Here is an 18,794-nt window from a genome sequence, read left to right on the forward strand (position 1 = left end):
GATGGTAATGACATTTTGTCCTTGTACTTATTAACATCAGTTAATGAAATTTGAATGTGTAAGAACAAAATGTACAAAGAACTTGATTTTTTCTGGATCGCACTTATCTAAGATCATGCGGCAAAAGTATGAAATTAATAATATTTTCGATCATCAGATTTTGGATTGGTCACCGTTCTTGCAGAAATGTGCTCCACTGTCACTTCTCATTTCCATCATAACTTCAGCTGAAACTCTAAAGTTGTTCTCTGAAATGCTTTTGTGATGCTGCTGATGTTGTTCATATTGCTTTTCTTTTGACTTTATTTACGTGACCTTGAAGTAATCCAAAAGTAATCAGATAATGTTACTTTCATATTGTGATACTTGGATTAATGAAGTGAATGAAGTAATTTGTAACTGTAACGGAATACATTTTTAAAGTAACCCTCCCAACCCTGTTTCTCTGCTTGAAATTCCACGACCGTTCACGAGACCATCTTGAGCCCGTCCCCGTGACGTCACTTCAACATGGCGGCGCTCATAATAAAAAGGAAGAACAAGAAATAACGGCGTAATTTAAGGGGTTTAAGCAGTCTTTTGAGTTGCTGATTATATTTGAAATCGCTAAATGCTAGGTGATACTTTGATAATCGAAACGTTAATTCGCTTTCTGCGGTATCTTTTGATCAAGCTGCTCTTAATGTAATTTTCGGCGCTATTAACGGTGAATTATCACATACCCTTTAAAAATAAATTAAGCTCTAACCAAACAACTCTTTGATTCCAGTTTTACTAGACAGATTACGGTGAGTGTTCATTTTATTTCCCACTCCACAAGGCTGTTGATGTGGGAAGTAGGGCTAGGGTTAGCAGCTGTCATTAACGCAGCATAAAAGCAGAGAAACGGGTCGCGCGACCTTTAAACCCTTGTTGAAATCTGATTGGCTGAAAGCCACGCCCCCGTCTGTGGCCTGGTCACGTGACCTGATAGTGGCGTTATAAACAGAGTGTTTACTTCTCCTCAGCTGCAGAAACAAACCACCCCAAGGCTTTGACAGCAGGTTTTTACCGAGATAAATCACATTGTTATTAACTCTCAGAGGATTTACAGACACGTGTTCATTTTGTTTTGCCTTAAAACTGAGGATTTGTTTTGATTTTTGGGCAAAAGTAGCAGAAGTTGTGCATTTCAGTGTTGAGGTGAATTCAGCGTTATTAAAGTTCAGCAGGCGACGTTTCTGAATAAATCACTGCAGCTTTTTATCGGTGTGTAAACAGGCTTTAAATCTGCAGTTAAATGGCAGCGGAGGTGGAGGCGTGGAACTGCGCAGCTCAGCGCGACGGTAAGCGCGTTTACACACACACACACACACACACACACTCCTTTGCACCGTGTTTATCCTCCCTCAGTCCTACATGAGCGAGTAAACCCTGTACCAGTGTGTTTATCCTGCACTGGTTAATGCACGCGCTTCCTTTCTCCGCCATGTGCTCTCCTTTTGTAAAGCTAACACAGCTAATGTTGGCTAATATTAATGTCATTATGGTTAGGCTGTGTTACTAAAAGTGCAATGTGAGATAAATATAGATGTATATCTTTAATAATTTCTGATGAATGTCTGTAAAATGACACGTGTAGGTGTGTTTCTTTAACCCTTTCCTGTTAGCTCTCAGCTAAACAACACGACCGAAGTGCACTACGCATGCGCACTACTTCAACGCACGCGCACTAAATGTAACGCGTGTACTGTAATCTAGCGCATGCGCAGTCGGGGAGCTTGGGGTGGCACGTTAGCGCGCTAGCATATGTGCTAAGCTAACTTTTAAAGGTAGCATTTTTTTTTATTTCACATTTTAAGAGTTAAATATTGAAGAACTGCATATATGGAATATAGTATCTCAAATCCAACAGACTATTATAGCAAGTAAAAGAGGACGGGGGGACCCAAACAATTAAAAAAAATAAATAAATTAAAATTTGCAGATAAGATAGTTGTTAGAATTTGGGAAGTAAATAGAGATTTTTTTGTTGTTTTAAATTTTTATGAGAGTCTCATATATACCAGGTCTATACAAACATCTCTTATCTGGGGTTTACGTTTGATCACAGAACACTTTTGAAGTAGTATTTCCCTAAAAGTGATAATTTTATAGCATATGTCTGCATCCAGTGTTACAAAATAAAAGCATTACAATGCAGTTATTAATAAACAAGCCTGTTAAAAGTTGAGAAAGAGGAAAATTTCTCTCCAAAAAAACCTGAAATCAAATCGCATTTAAAGCACAAATGTTCCAAAGACTGCCGCTGATCTAAGCAGAAAGAGCAGTTAATGGGAGCATCAATAAAAGTGTTCAGTAAGGCCTTATATTGGTAAAAACTATGTAAAATTTTCAAGTGTATTTCTTTGATCTTATTAAGTAGAAATAATTTATTACAATAAGTATAAATATTTTTTAAATGGGATGTCAGGGTAAGAAAATCTCTGACCTAGGGGGATGCTAATCTGACATGCTAACATTTCTGATATGAGTAATATTGTGTTTGTGAGGAGGGGATATTGGATGAGGGGAGGTTCCCCACTCGTCTGCTGTACATTAATGACCAATCTAGTAAATGGAGAAAATTATGTGGCAGGCTCTTAATTCAATTCAATTCAATTCATTCTTATTTGTATAGCGCTTTTTACAAAGGTCATTGTCTCAAAGCAGCTTTACACAAACAAAAGTAAAGTGAAGTGTGTGTGTGACGTCTCTGATGAGCAAGCAGGGCGACGGTGGCAAGGAAAAACTCCCTGAGATGGTGATAGGAAGAAACCTTGAGAGGAACCAGGCTCAACAGAGAACCCATCCTCATATGGGTTTACACTGTAGTGTGCGTGTGTGTGAGCACAATGTGTGTTGGTGTAGTCCATGGAAAACAGCTGAAGCGTTTTCGTGGCAGTATGAAGCATTGCCGGTGGACAGGTCCAGAGTGAAGGGGGGGAGGTCTGGATCACCAGCAGCTCAGGAGTGATGCTCATCTGGTCCAGAGTGAAGGGGGGGAGGTCTGGATCACCAGCAGCTCAGGAGTGATGCTCATCTGGTCCAGAGTGAAGGGGGGGGAGGTCTGGATCACCGGCAGCTCAGGAGTGTAGCTCGGCAGAAGGAGAAGGAAAGTGGTTAGGTACACTCACAGTCACCGTGTGGAGATAAAACTCAACATCCACGAGTCCCCCAGATCTACTCCTTTGATAAAAACACTAGTCGCTAAATGCTAGGTTAAATAAATAAGTCTTCAACCTCGACTTAAACACTGAGACCGTGTCTGCTTCACGCACATTAACTGGGAGACTATTCCATAATTTTGGGGCTTGGTAAGAGAAAGCTCTGCCCCCTGCCGTGGTTTTGGCAATGCGTGGTACTGATAGACAGCCTGCATCCTTAGAGCGAAGTAGGCACGGCGGAACGTAAGGTACTAACATATCGCTTAAATACTGCGGAGCGAGACCGTTTAATGCTTTATAGGTTAGGAGTAATATTTTAAAATCGATGCGGAATCTTACTGGGAGCCAGTGTAATGTAGATAAGACTGGCGTGATATGCTCATACTTCCTAGTCCTAGTAAGGACCCTCGCTGCTGCGTTCTGAACTATCTGAAGCTTATTTATGCATCTAGACGAGCATCCAGATAGTAAAGCATTACAGTAATCTAATCTGGACGTGATAAATGCATGGACTAGTTTTTCAGCATCACTTAGTGAAAGTATATTTCTAATCTTAGCAATATTTCTGAGGTGGAAAAATGCTAACCTGCTTACATTATCTACATGCGCCTCAAATGAGAGATTAGAGTCTATAATCACACCGAGATCTTTTACTGTTAGACTACTTGAAACAGAGAGACCATCTAAAGTAACAGTGTGATCTCTAAACTTACTTCTAGCAGCTTGTGGTCCCAGTACCAGAACCTCTGTTTTTTCTGGGTTTAGCAGGAGAAAGTTGCTTAGCATCCAGTCTCTTATGTCTATCGCACATGCCTCAACTTTCTTTAACTGGCTATTCTCATCTGGCCTAGCTGAGACGTATAACTGTGTGTCATCAGCATAACAATGGAAGCTAATATTATGTTTGCGGATTATGTTACCTAAAGGGAGCATGTATAACGTGAAAAGCAGTGGGCCTAAGACTGAACCCTGCGGAACGCCATATTCTACTCGATAACGTGCTGAGTGGTCACCGTTTAAATCTACAAACTGATAGCGGTCGGTTAAATAAGATCTAAACCAGTCGAGGGCTGAGCCCTTAATTCCTACGACCTTTTCCAGTCTGTGAAGAAGGATATTATGGTCGATAGTGTCGAACGTTGCGCTAAGGTCGAGTAAAATTAATAGACTAATGCAACCCCGATCAGAGGCTAATAGCAAGTCATTGACTACTTTGACTAATGCTGTCTCTGTGCTGTGGTGGGGCCTGAAACCTGACTGATAAAGTTCATAGATATTATTACTTTGTAGATATGAAATTAGCTGCTGCGCTACTACTTTCTCTAATATTTTAGATAGAAAGGGAAGGTTTGAAATCGGCCTATAGTTAGTTAAGTTGTTAGGGTCAAGGTCTGGTTTCTTCACTAGTGGTTTAATAACAGCTAATTTAAGTGATTTTGGAACGTACCCATTGCTCAGTGAGGAGTTAATTATTTTAAGCAGGGGTACAGTTACGGTTCCAACTATTTGCTTAAGAAGACGTGTTGGTACCGGATCTAATAGACAGGTTGATGATTTAGCAGAAGAGATGAGCGAGATTAAATCATTCTCTTCAAGAGGAGTAAAACTTTCTAAGCTCTGATCTATGGTTAGTCTATCCTCCCAGTCTATTGTATAATTTGGACTTTGGGCCTGTATCTCCTGCCTAATGTTTTCAATTTTGCTATCAAAGAATTTCATGAAATCGTTACTTTTGTATGCTGTTATTGTGGAGATTTCTGTCCATGTCTTATTCCTAGTTAATTCTGCTATGGTGTTAAATAAGAATTTAGGATTACTTTTATTATTTTCTATAAGCGTTGATAAGTAAGTGGACCTAGCTTGCCTTAGAGCTTTTTTATAGGCTAAAATACTGTCTTTCCATGCTATTTTAAATGCTAGGAGTTTGGTCTGGTGCCATTTACGCTCTAGCTTTCGGGCGTTCTGTTTTAGAGAGCGGGTGTGGTCACTATACCACGGAGCGAGTTTCTTATCTTTAATTGTTTTTCTTCTAAGTGGGGCTACATTATCTAAGGTACAGCGGAATGTCGACTCTAAAAATTCTGTCGCCTGTTCGAGTTCTAAAGGGTCTGATGGTGACCCTATACTAGCGGATAATTCTGGTAGGTGATTAATAAAGCTCTGCGCGGTCGCAGGTGTTATTGTACGGCTAAATCGGTAGCGCGGTTCTGTGTGTACAATGCTACTGTGACGCACACAAAACGAAATCAGACTGTGATCTGATATTGCCTCAGACTGCGGGATTATTACTATATCTGTTATATTAACTCCAAAAGATAATATTAAGTCTAACGTATGACCTGCTTTATGTGTGGATCCTACAACACACTGATTGACTCCCAATGAGTCAAGTATGGATGTAAACGCTATCTTCAGCGGGTTGCCTATATTCTCAAAATGAATGTTAAAGTCTCCGGCAATTAACGCTCGGTCCACAGAAACAACTAGGTTTGATAGGAAATCTGTAAATTCACTAAGAAATTCAGAGTACGGTCCTGGGGGTCTGTAGATAATAACTAACGGAAGGGACTGTGATGACTTATCATTAGCGACTGCACTTATGTTACTATAAAGTGCTTCAAATGAATTAAAGTTTTGTCCTAGTTTCTGTACGATGGTCAGATTATCCTTATGAATAACTGCGACGCCTCCTCCTCTACCGGTTAAACAAGGCTGATGTATGTAGCTATAAGCGGGCGGACTAGCTTCATTTAATGCAACATATTTGTTCTGCCTAATCCACGTTTCTGTTAAACATAACGCGTCATACTCCTGGTCCGTGATCAGTTCATTAACTAAGAGCGTTTTAGACTCAAGAGATCTGATATTTAGCAAACCTAGCTTTAGAGTAGAGGTGCAGGCTGCACTCTCAGTATTATTATCTAATGTAGGTATGTTTATTAAATTGCTAAAACAGACTTTATTCTTTCTTAATTTTAATACAGCACGGGGAACAGACACAGTCTCAATGCTATGTACCCTAGGTGACGACTCTAGGCGGCTAGCAGACGGTTGGGTTAAGCCAATTGTATCAGTCTGGTGAGTTGGACAGTGGCCATTATAATTGTAATCTAAGGTATGGCTTACCAGTCAGATGGTGCGTAGTGTCCTAGAGATGTTGTCCGAGAGGACCGCTGCTCCAGCTCTGCTTGGGTGCAGGCCGTCAGTGTGGTAGAGCCTAGGACGCTCCCAGAAAATATTCCAGTTATCAATAAAGGGTAATTTCTGGTCTTGACACCATGACTGTAACCATTCATTAAAAGCAAATAGCCTACTGAACCTCTCAATTCCTCGCTGGAACTTGGGAAGCGGTCCTGACACGATGATCCTCGTCGTGGGCGATGTGCTGCGTACCTTCTCAATCAGGCTTCTGAAGTCCTTCTTCAGGATCTCCGTCTGCCTCAGCCTGGTGTCGTTCGTGCCAGCATGGAGGACCACAGCTCCGCTGTTCTTCCCATTCAGTATCGCGGGTACCTGTGCAGCGACGTCAAGAACACGAGCACCAGGAAAACAGCGAATGCGCACCTTACCTTTAGCCGTGGTAGCACGGACGTGCCGGACGATGGAGTCTCCGATGATCACCGCGTCGCTTTCCGACTCGCGAAGTGGAGCGAAGTGGAGCGAAGCGGTTCCTGGTTGAGATCTTGAAAACGGGTGGCGGCGGAGGGGGAGAGGTCCTCACCCGGGTCCTGGCTCGTGTCTTCCGCTGCTGCTGCATCCAGGCTCCGTGGTACCCCGGCGCCGGAGTGAACGAAACCTGGGCGGGCCGCGTCCTTGGTGCACTAGGCCTGGACAGAGAAGTACGCGGAGTTGAGGTTTTGGGAGTGTTTGTTTCCCGCCGCGGATTTACCTGGGACAGGTGAGCGTCAGTCCGGGACGATTCCAGCGCGGCTTTCTGTTGTCGCAGCTGGGCCTGCTTCACCTGTAGGTCGCGGATCTGTTTCTCCACGGCCTCCAACTCCAGATCCACCGAGTGAAGCTCGGGTGTATCCTCACCTGCACTCAAAGGCAGACACACAACCGACATGGTGTTTTAGAGCAGTAGTGTAACAGAAATAATCGGTGAGAAGCGTAAACAAACTTGTGGTAGCTGTGCTAACGGGCTAGCGATGCTAATGGGCTAACCGGCTAGAAGCGGGTGTTCTAGAACAAAATAAAATAAAACTAGTGTTATAAAAAGCGTTTCGAATGAGAATATTATAATATACTATCAGCTACTATAAATACTATACAAAGTTTAAGAAATAGGACTAGATTAATATAAAAATCGAGAAATTTTTAGGTCAGCTTGGCGGAGCTCCTGAGGTAAGACACCAGGATTCCAGGATCTAGTGATCCTGGAATAACTCTATCATAATCTTTTAAAAATGTTCTGCCCATTATTCCCAATATCTATCCATGACTTAATGTATATTCTTTTACTTTGAAAAATATCTTGAATATTCCAAATAGTACAGGAGTGTGGAGAGAAATTGTTTAAAAGCTAGCTTTCATGACTCCAAGGCGTGTTTGTGAATGTGATAGCTTATAATAGGTAGCTTTCTACAAATATACAAATTCCACAAAAGTAGAAACCTAAGACCACATCATTTAAACTCCATATTACATGCATAGAACCTCTGAAGATGCTCTTTTTTTTTTTTTTTTTTTAAATATTGCTTGAGCCAATTTCTTTTAAAAACATTTAATGAAGGGAAGTCTATAACACTGAATCCACCCTGAGTGTATTTCCATATAAATGTTATTCTTTTAATATAATCTACTTTATTTTGCCAAATGAATTTAAATATAATAGCTAACTGTATATTTTAGGGGGAAATTTTTTGATTTGATTCCCAAATACTTAAGTGATTTTTTATTTTATTTTTTTATTTATTTATTTTTTTTAAATACCTGATGATGTTCTAAAATAATGGGCACTTGAGCACTATTCTTCAAAAATCAGCCAACTGACTGATAAAATAATAATATCACCAATCTTCCAATCTTAATAGCGTCTATGTCAGAACAGTAAGTCACAAATTCCGGAGTTCTGTGACTACTGAAAACAAATAAGCTGAGATGGGACAACCTGGTCATTTCCTACTGACTACACTGCTGTTAATATTTTTATAAAGTGTTTCTAACTTGAATAAACTTTTCCCCAAATCCAAAACGTTTAGGTGCCACATAAATAGATCCATGCTCCACTGAATCAAAGGCTTTATAAAAGTCTTTAAAAAAAGCAAAAAGAATAAGAGCATGCTGACTGAGATCTGAATAGTCTGACATATCCAAGATAAGGCAAATATTGTTTGAAATATGACGTCCCTTCATAAAACCTGATTGTGTATTTGCGATTATTTCTTGTATACAAAGCCTAAGCCTGTTAGAATAAACTGATGCATGTGACTTTTAGTCAGAATTTAATAAAGTTATTGGATGCCAATAATCAAGAAGTAATAGATTTTTGTCTGGTTCGGGGATTAAGGTTATGAGACATTGCTTCATAGACACAGTAAATTCCCATTGATTAATATATTCCATAAAAACGTCTGAAATTAATTTTTTAAAATTATATTCCGAAATATTTTATAAAATTTGAAGGGGAGCCCATCTGTCCCTGGTGCCTTATTTGAAGGAGTCTTCTTTAATACACCCTCCAGTTCTGCCATAGTTAGTGGGGCAACACAGATTTTACAATTTCCATAATTGTGATATGGATAAACTCCTGAGTTTTATCAAAACATTTTTTAAATTAAACAATATCAGAAGAAGAGCTGTATAAATTCTTGTAGAATTTAGACACATAGGAAGAAATATGTTTCTCATCAGAGATGCAGATAATCTCAATAAGCAAAGTAAATATCTTTTTCAATTTGTCTCCTTTCTTTTCTAGAGTATAAATATAGGCAGAATTCTTTTCTCCAAACTCCAGCCATTTGGTTCTAGACTTAATAAAGGCTGCCTTAGATTCTTCCAAATAGATTTGATTCAATTACTCATGTAAAGAATGTAATCTGTGGTTCTCTTCTATGGATAAAACATATTTCCGCAGCTAGACATCCAGTTCCCTTAAAATTTTGGCCCTGTTACAAGCAGAGGCAAATAGTTTAGGAGCTGTCACATGAACCACACTAGAATTTACTTATTTACACATCAAAGAACCACTGAAAATCACTGCGACTTAGGAATAATGAATAAATATTATTTTGTTTGTTGAAATTGTATCACTAGGATTTTGTTTTAATAATAGTAATTATTATTATAAAATAATAATAAAGATGGTATATACATGAAGAAAATTTTAATTTAATTTTAATACTAATAATAATATGATGAAGCAGCTGTGTATGCTGAGTTGCAAATGGCTGTGCAGACGTTGGTGTGAATTTAATGTCTGTAACATCTGCTTTTTTTCTCAGCACAGAAATAAACGGTCATGTTTAAGACAAATGCACTTTATCAGCTCTTATCTGTGTTTGCACATTCAGCGCTAAACGTCTTCTCTAACATATCACACTGTGGCGTATGTGTTTATTCAAGTTAAACGGTGGGCAGAAAAAACGCATTTGTCTCAACAAAAAAAAAAAAGTGACACACTGAAAGCAGAACGACGTGAGAGTTCTCCAGCAATATGACTGAATACTGCATGTGTGTGCAGGTGCATGCGTGTGTGTGTGTGGATGGTTGACACCAACTTCACTTCTGTAATTTCTCTCCATATTTTAGATTTTTCAGGTGCTGTGACTCCACTGGGTTTTTTTTTTTTTTTCTTGTCGGCATGAGTGAAGAGAGTTTCTATAGCTAAGATGGCTCTCCTTCCGTGCAATTTGGAATACTACCGGTTTAGTTTGATGCCATTTGCGTTCTGATTTTCGAGTGGTCTGTTTTAAGGTGTGTACGTGATCGTTATATCAGAGTGCAGCTTTTTCTCTCTAATTATTTTTAAGTGAGGCTACATTATCTAGAGTGTGGTGGAAAGTTGACTCTAAGCATTCAGTTTCCTGATCGATAACTCAGTTTTAGCGATAATCGCTAAAACTATGTCCTGTAGCTGATGTTACTGTATGTTTGATGTGGTAGCGTGGTGAAGTGAATACATTATGATTAAAACACATTTTAAATGAGATGAGGTAATGATCTGAGATAGATTCAGACTGGGGTAGTGTGAAAATATTTTCTGTATTTAATCTAAATGTTAGTAATTTAATTTTATTTTTATAGTGCTTTTAGCAATGGACATTGTCGCAAAGCAGCTTTACAGTCTGGATATAAAATTTAAATTGATCGCTAATGAGCAAGCCAGAGGTGAAGGTGGCAAGAGGAAGAAACCTTGAGAGGAACCAGACCCAAAAGGGAACCCATCCTCATCTGGATGACACCAGATAGTGCGATTATAAATCATTTCTCTTCTACAACTGTGTACTATAAAGTCAAGCAGTGTTAAATGTGTTAAAAGGAACTTGAGTATGAGCATCATTAGAGTTATAACTTGAAGTCTCTCTTGTATTTGAATTTCTCTTGAATTTGTATCTCTTATAACTGATGTTATCAACTGGTCAAAGATTAACACTTCAATTGAAGCGCCAGCCTGAATTAGTGGAAATAATTTGCACCTATATTTCACTGCTGAAATGCACTGAGCCTGGGTGTGTGGGTGTGTGGGTGTGTGTGTGTGTGTGTGTGTGTGTGTGTGTGTGTGTGTGTGTGTGTGTGTGTGGTGGGGGTTGACAGGTGTGTTCTCAGTGGGGGCAGATGAGGAGGCGGAGTCAGTGTATGATGAGGAGCTGATTGACAGTGAGGTGAATGGGAACTGGACTCCACAGGAAAAGGCTCTTCATGAGGCCCGGCTCAAAGCAAAGGCTAAACGTCGTCTCAGGAAGTCGTCATCATCACGTGACTCCACCCGCGATTCTCTGTCTGAATGTGTGACCGGGGATGTGCCTGACCCTCACAGCCCTAAAGGAAAAACGCAAACACACGACAGGAAGTCTCGCATGGGAAAAGGACGAGGACTGCCCAAGAAAGGTAAGTGACCTTGCTAATGCTGACATACATACACATGCACGCACTTGTAGAGCTTTCTGTTTTATGTAAATTTGTGATGTCATAGAGATCAGTGCAGATAATTGGTTGCAATAAATCTCCGTGGAGAATCTAGGAAGTCTAAAAAGTCGTGCAGGTGAATTTTAATGTCAGGTCACACTATGGGTGTGTTTTAAACCTATGATATGTCACTGCACTTCAAAGGGTGTGTGTGTGTGTGTCTCTGTGTACATGCATGCATGTGTGCGAGTGTGTAGGTGGCGCTGGGGGAAAGGGTGTGTGGGGAGCTGCTGGTTTGGTGTACGAGATGGAAGAACCAGACTGTAAAGATCCAAACTATGATGAGTCTGCACAGGTGAGTGGAACACACACCTGCCTAGCATTATTTATCAAGACCTTGCATTTATAAGTGATCTCTGTGTGTGTGTAGGGGGACACAGTATATGCCACAGTGGTTCCTGAGCTGGAAGAAGGAGAGCTGGAGAAGGTCATGAACCCCATCATACAGGAGTACTTTGAACATGGAGACACTAAAGAGGTGGAGGTGAGATTAACACACACGTTCACACCCACATAGACACACACACAATTATATGTAGCAGTGGTTGGGGCCACTGGAGGATGCTGTGCTTTATATTTTATTGAAAGGCTGACGCACCGTGAGAAGACTGCGCCACTGCCAGTGTCTAACTGTGAGAAATTCTCTGTAATGGGGCGTGTACTATAGTTGTATAGTTTACAGTGAAACCCAGGTGTGAGTGTAAGATACTCCTGAAGGATCTGGATCTGTATGAGAAATTCTCCTTTAGTTCCCATGAAGGTTTAACCATGGTTTAGTAACATAAAGACCTGGAGTTTAATTTGAGACTTGTGGAGTGTACTGCAGGGCAGGCATATGGGCTATGTAATGGAGTATAGGTGTTTGGGGCATATCATGCAAGCATACAGGGCCTATAGTGCAGCTGTACTGGGTGTGTAGTGAGGTATAGGCATACAGGCCTAGTGCAGGCGTACGCGGTGTATGGCGAAGTGCAGGCGTATGGAGCATGTAGTGCAGGCGTATTCACAGCAATATCTGTGTGTTAGATGCTCCTGAAAGACCTGAACCTGGGACCGCGACAGTGTGTGTTCCCATCTCTGGCTGTGTGTTTGTCTCTGGAGTGTAAAGCCAGTCAGCGTGAGCTCACGTCCCGCCTGCTGTCTGACCTCATTGCAAAACAAGTCCTGAATGAGGGTGACATGACGACTGCCTTCAACCACACACTCACACAGCTGCCTGAGCTCATCTTGGACACACCTGACGCTCCTCAGGTAACACTCACCCACAGATGCTCACACTTGCACATACGCTTATACAGCTATCTGAGCTCATCCTGGATACACCTGATTGATAAGTATGTTGAGCTCATGCTGTTTCCCACCCCCTCAGATGCTGGGACAGTTTATTGCCCGAGCCATCGCTGACCACGCCCTGCCCATGGACTTCCTGGACCAGTACAAAGGAAAAGTGGACTGTGAGCATGCTCGGTATGGATCTGTGTTTCTGTACAGAGGACTAATGCATTGTGGGTAGTACATGTTAAACACAGTGTAGTATTAATACCTTTACATACACATTGTAGGATGGGGATTAGGATGCATCAGAGAAAACTGGTGCATTATGGGAAATGCATGTTGTATGTGTTTCAGGGCAGCTCTGGACCGAGCATCAGTCTTGCTGTCCATGAAGCGAGAGACTGTGCGATTGGATAACGTGTGGGGAGTGGGTGGTGGCCAGAGACCTGTCAAACTCCTTATCAAAGAGGTATGAGGGGGCATGGCTGCAACTTCATATAATTTTTTTATATATATTTCATATCTTAGCAAAATTTCTAAGTTGAAAACTGGAGTCAATAATCGCACAGAGATCTTTCACTGCTTCACATGACATAACTGAAAGGCCATCCAGAGTGACGTGATAATAGTCCTAGTAGACTTATCTCTGTCTTGTAAGAATTAAGTAGGAGGAGGTTAGGCAGCATCCAGTGGCTAATGTCCTTTAACACATTCCACAACTTAATTATGTCAGTGTCTGTCATCTGGCTTTGCTGAAGCAATTAATCGTGTGTCATCAGCATAACAGTGGAAGCTAATGTTTATGAAGAATTTTACGCAGAGGTGGCGTACATAGAGAGAAGAGCAATGGGCCTAGAACAGAGCCTTGTGAAACACCAAACTTTACTTTAGTATGCATAGAGAAGTACCATTTACATCTACAAACCGATCAGTCACATAAGACCTGAGCCAAGAAACAGCCATTCTCTTAACTCCAACAACATTTTCTAGTCTGTCTAGAAGATTATGACCTATGGTATCAGAAGCTGAACTGACATTGAGCAACACAAGCAGAGAGACGCAACCCTGATTAGAGGCCAATGTTTTGTCATTTACTACTTTAAGCGATGCTGTCTCAGTACTTTGATGAGGCCTAATTGCTGACTGAAATGTGACAGCACAATGATATGCATGTTCATGAATGTTATTCCTATGTAGGCATGAGCTTAACTGCTGTGCTACACACTTTTCTAGGATCTTGGATATAAAGGGGAGGTTTGATATTGGCCTATAGTTAGACAGCTGACGGGGGTCAGGGTTGGGTATTTTGATCAGTGGTTTGATAACTGCCAGTTTAAAGGCTTTAAGTACATATTCGCGTGTGTGCGTGCATGCGTGTGCGTGTGCATGCGTGCCAGATAATACCACTGCAGAGTGTGTTGGATTACCTGCACACTCATTCCAGTCTGCACTTAGACATACCTGTAAAGTAAAAAAGCTACAAACATTTCTAATAAGAGTTTATTATTTAGTTATTACACTGTGTGTGTGTGTGTGTGTGGGGGGGGGTAGATGAATCTGCTTTTAAAGGAGTACCTGGTCTCAGGTGAGCTGTTGGAGGCGGAACATTGTCTGCGCGACCTCGAGGTTCCACACTTCCACCACGAACTGGTCTATGAGGTATACACACTTTAGAGTGATTTGTTATGAATCTGGATTCATTTTAATAAAATGTGTATTTTTACCATGATAAATTTGTAAATGTTACTTGTTAAAATCTTTTGAGTCCTGAGCTCACTGTAATGACAGTCAGAGACTCCAGACAAACTCCACACTGAACTCCAGACATCGCCTGATTTAGTGATTGTATGAATATAAACAGGTTGATGTCGGATCATGTGAATCTGGAGGGAACACTTCCTGTTTGTGAAAGTTGCAGATATTTGGGGTTTGCCTGTGCTGTGTAACTGGTTGCCTCCTTGTTAAGGCTACAGTGTCTGTAATTCTCGAGATCTTATTAAAGCCTGGTATTATTATTATGAAATATTTCAATCACATGAACTTTATTGTATCATTAGTAATATCTTTAATGTTAGTGATTCAGTCACAATGACATGAGTCTTTGGTTTATGGAGACCTAAAATCCTTCGTAAAGGTTGGTTTTGTTTAGCCTAATTGTCAATATATTCTCCTAAATCTGACAGTTAGAAGCTACTTTTAGCCTTGAGGTTTTTGTAAATATTATTATTGTTTGTCCTGTGTGAGAATGTGAAGCTGTGAGCCATTTGTGCGACTCACGGGAGCCACCATGTTGGAATACACCTGAGATAATGACTTCCTGATGGTGTAAAGTTTATTGTATAGGCGTTATTATTGTGTGTGTGTGTAGGCGGTGTTGATGGTGTTGGAGTCTAATGGAGATGCAGCAATTCAGTCGATGGTGATACTGCTGCAGTCATTTTGGAAGTCTGGACTCATCACACTGGACCAGATGAACCGGGTAATGCTAAATATAGCTGCATGTGGCGATCTACACGGTCCAAGCACTCACAAATACTGCCCTGAGTGGCCAGTTCTTGCCAAGATACATAGAATAATAAAGAAAAACATGCATTAACATACTTCTCAAGTTTTGTGGCGATAACTCAAAGCTATCTGTGTGAAATTTCCACTGAATTCCATGATGGCTACAAATATAGTTAGATTAGCAGATCAAGTTCAGCTTAATTGGATGTCCTTATATCTATGTACTGAACATGGTTTTTCAAGTTTTTCAAATTCATATCACCAGTCATGAATTACAGCTATTTGAGTAATCTAGCTTCATCTCCTTGGAACTGATTGTATAGGTTTACAAATGTCAACATGTTTTTGATAATCGTTGAGGTTATACTGCAGAGTAGTTTGACACCACAATTGTGAAGATAGGCCAAAAATCCCAGAACTAGTACACAAAAGTATGCATACTGTCCTGTAGCACCCAGATACATGGAATCACAATCACAAGAATTAAACTTAATAAACAATTAAACCTATCATAACGTTACCATTTAAAGGCAAAATTTTAAATCTGTCAACAATAATGGCCAATTTGAGAGAGCTTCTATGAGATAATAGAGGGTCCCTACCCGAACCTACCATTCAAGTTTCGAGTTAGGTTATCTAAATCCACTTAGAGATTAGCACATAGATGCATCAAACCATATTTCAGCTCGATTGGATTTATGGTTCCTGAGAAACAGATATCTGACCTTACCCCCACCCACTTTGGATGACCATGCCCCAAACTGCAGATGACGTCAGAATCTTGTAATGTATATGCCTTTCAAACTTTGTGTGAATCCACATAAGCACTCATGAGTTATAGCTGTTTGAGTAAATTAGATTTAGAACTTTACATTGTAAACTCTGTGTGTGTGTGTGTGTGTGTAGGGCTTCCAGCGTGTGTATGATGAGCTCCCGGAGATCAGCCTGGATGTTCCTCATGCTCACTCCATCATGGAGACGTTTGTGGATGTTTGTCATCAGCAGTCTGTCATCACCAAGCAGCTCAGAGATGCCTGCCCCTCCAGGTATTCCTCAGTTACATATTTGATAGGCAGCTGTGTTCACCCGCAGTGCCTGTGACTCAGGACATGATTGGTTAAAATATTGGCACTCGAGTCACAGCAGGTAAACTTCATACTGAGGGTGCCTTGGGTTGTTAAGTACTAAATGATACACTGAGAGTAGTGAGTGTAAACTTTCAGAAACCTTACATAAAATACTGTGTGGAATAAAATGATGCAGTAATGCAGAGCCCAACCACAGCTTAGTGCCTCAGTTTTTCTGTAAGCTCTGCCCCAGCGTAAACATGATTCAAGTAAACATGATTAGATCAACTATATGCCACCACAGTTTTGCATTAACATGCAGCTCAATTCCAATCCAGCAGAACAAATCCAGTTCTCAGGTGGGTTCTGAAGAAATAGAATGAATCTATTAGGAAATTTCTGATGAGTAGGAAAGTGTTATTTTGGATTTGTATAGTGCCATTTGACAGCAGTACAAATTGAAATTTATACACCTTTTATAGAGACCTTGTTCCACTGTGTTATCGAGGGCAATACACTTTTATTAGTTTTGTGCATTGTAAATGCTCACACATATTCTGTAAAATGCCCATATGTTAGCCTGGTAACCAGAGTTTTTTTTTTTTGTGTGTGTGTGTGTACGTACACTGATCAGCCATAATATTAAAACCACCTGTCTAATATTGTGTAGGTTCTCCTTGTGCCGCTAAAACAGCTCTGATTCGTCGAGGCATGGACTCCACAAGACATCTGAAGTTGTGTGTGGTTTCTGGCACCAAGTCTTTAGCAGCAGTGCATTTAAGTCCTGTAAGTTGCGAGGTGCAGCCTCCATGGATCAGACTTGTTTGTCCAGCACGTCCCAAAGATGCTAGATCGGATTGAGATCTGGGGAATTTGGAGGCCAAGTCAACACCTTGAACTCTGTCATGTTCCTCAAACCATTTCTGAACAATTTTTTGCAGTGTGTCAGGGAACATCATCCTGCTGAAAGAGGCCACTTCCATTAGGGAACACAGTTGCCTGAAGGGGTGTACTTGGTCTGCAACAATGTTTAGGTAGGTGGTACGTGTCAAATAATCTCCACATGAAAGACCCAAGGTTTCCCAGCAGAACATTACCCAGAGCATCACACTGCCTCCACCGGCTTGCCTTCTTCCCATAGTGCATCCTGGTGCCATCTCTTCCCCAGGTAAGCGACGCGCACACACACAGCCTTCCACATGATGTGATTCATCAGACCAGGCCACCTTCTTCCATTGCTCCATGGTCCAGTTCTGATGCTCTCGTGCCCATTGTAGGAGCTTTTGGCAGTGGACAGGGTCAGCATGGGCTCTCTGACCGCTCTGCAGCTACGCAGCTCCATACGCCGCAAGCTGCACTGCACTGTGTGTTCTGACACCTTTCTATCATAGCGAACATTATCTCATTCATCAAATTGTCCTACAGTAGCGCTTCTGTGGGATCGGACCAGACGGGCCTTCGCTCCCCACGTGCATCAGTGAGTCTTGGGCGTCCATGACCCTGTCACTGGTTCACCGAATGTCCTTCCTTGGACCACTTTTGGTAGGTACTAACCACTGCACACTGGGAACACCCCACAAGACCTGCTGTTCTGGCGATGCTCTGACCCAGTCATCTAGACATCACAGTGTGGCCCTTGTCAAAGTCGCTCAGATCCTTACGCTTGCCCATTTTTCCTTCTTCCAACACATCAACTTCGAGAACTGACTTCACTTGCTCCCTAGTAAATCCTACTTCTTGACAGGTGCCATTCTAATGAGATGATCGTGAGATGATCATGTGTGTGTGTGTGTGTGTGTGTGATATATATATGCGCGTGTATGCATTCTGGTTTGTGTGTTCCCATTTAAACAGTTTGTTCTTATAAACACTGTAAGTGCACACTGGAGTGCCCTAAATGATGTGTATTTTATAGTGATTTGTTGAAGTGAGCAAAGGCGAGTGGATGTCATTATGTAACACTGATTTATTTGTCCAGCAGGGGGAGAAAGCGGTTTGTGAGTGAAGGAGATGGAGGGATCATTAAAAGCTGAAGATGGAGCGGAGAGAACGAACACACACACACACCCACACCAAGTTTGAGTTTTAAGTGGTGATGTAAGGATTTAGGCAGAGTTGAATTTGGTCACAGTTAATTTGCATGTAAAAAAAAAAAAAAAAATGAAGCACTTAAAGATACACAGCTGTGCTTACATACTAATACATTCACACACTCTCAGACAGTTTTTTTTTTTTTTCCCCATCTGAAGTTATTATTGAGTAATTATTGAGCTTTTACTCAGGCATGTTGCACTGTGTGTGGGTGTGTATGTGTGCATGCAGAGTGAAAGCTTTTTTGGCCTTGGCATTAAATTCACACATTTTCACACTGTGTATTACAAAGAAAAAAATAAAGATTTTCTGCATTTTCTCTTTTGTGTTTTGGATTAAATCAGTAGATTTAGAAAGATTTTATAATCCATATTAAGATAAACTGTGTGTGTGTTCACATGCTTGCCAGCGGGGGGCAGCAGTTCAGCAGGTGATTCAATTAAATTCAGTTTTATTTAAGATAAGATAATCCTTTTATTCGTCAAAATGGGGAAATTTGCATTGTTACAGCAGCAGATATAAAGATATAAAAAATTTAAAAAAT

The 18,794-nt window shown here is 40.9% G+C and overlaps 1 protein-coding gene across 6 annotated transcripts; it reads left to right on the forward strand.

Annotated features, from left to right (window-relative positions):
* The first annotated feature begins 500 nt into the window (after positions 1-500).
* pdcd4a (programmed cell death 4a) lies at positions 501-18,569 on the forward strand. 6 transcript variants are annotated; one of them, XM_026911080.3, is made up of 12 exons: positions 501-788; positions 1,261-1,325; positions 10,941-11,234; positions 11,510-11,607; positions 11,683-11,796; positions 12,339-12,563; positions 12,682-12,779; positions 12,942-13,056; positions 14,139-14,246; positions 14,956-15,066; positions 15,999-16,138; positions 18,138-18,569. In XM_026911080.3, the coding sequence occupies exons 2-12, from the start codon at positions 1,280-1,282 to the stop codon at positions 18,190-18,192; spliced, it is 1,404 nt and encodes a 467-aa protein (XP_026766881.1). In that variant the 5' UTR covers positions 501-788; positions 1,261-1,279; the 3' UTR covers positions 18,193-18,569. The 6 variants fall into 6 exon arrangements, with proteins under 6 accessions (XP_026766881.1, XP_026766880.1, XP_053088602.1 ...); XM_026911079.3 differs by lacking the exon at positions 501-788 and adding an exon at positions 880-1,182; XM_053232627.1 differs by lacking the exon at positions 501-788 and adding an exon at positions 880-1,182 and having other exon boundaries at positions 1,276-1,325.
* Positions 18,570-18,794: the final 225 nt, after the last annotated feature.

The sequence above is a fragment of the Pangasianodon hypophthalmus genome, chromosome 3 (assembly GCF_027358585.1).
Source record: "Pangasianodon hypophthalmus isolate fPanHyp1 chromosome 3, fPanHyp1.pri, whole genome shotgun sequence".
Taxonomy (NCBI): domain Eukaryota; kingdom Metazoa; phylum Chordata; class Actinopteri; order Siluriformes; family Pangasiidae; genus Pangasianodon; species Pangasianodon hypophthalmus.

Bases quoted from the DNA above. Each gene is read 5' to 3' on its own strand.
- pdcd4a (XM_026911080.3), top strand. From the start codon at position 1,280: ATGGCAGCGGAGGTGGAGGCGTGGAACTGCGCAGCTCAGCGCGACG. The intron at 11,235-11,509 runs GTAAGTGACCTT...GCGAGTGTGTAG, and splicing joins ACGAGGACTGCCCAAGAAAG to GTGGCGCTGGGGGAAAGGGT. The intron at 11,608-11,682 runs GTGAGTGGAACA...GTGTGTGTGTAG, and splicing joins ACTATGATGAGTCTGCACAG to GGGGACACAGTATATGCCAC.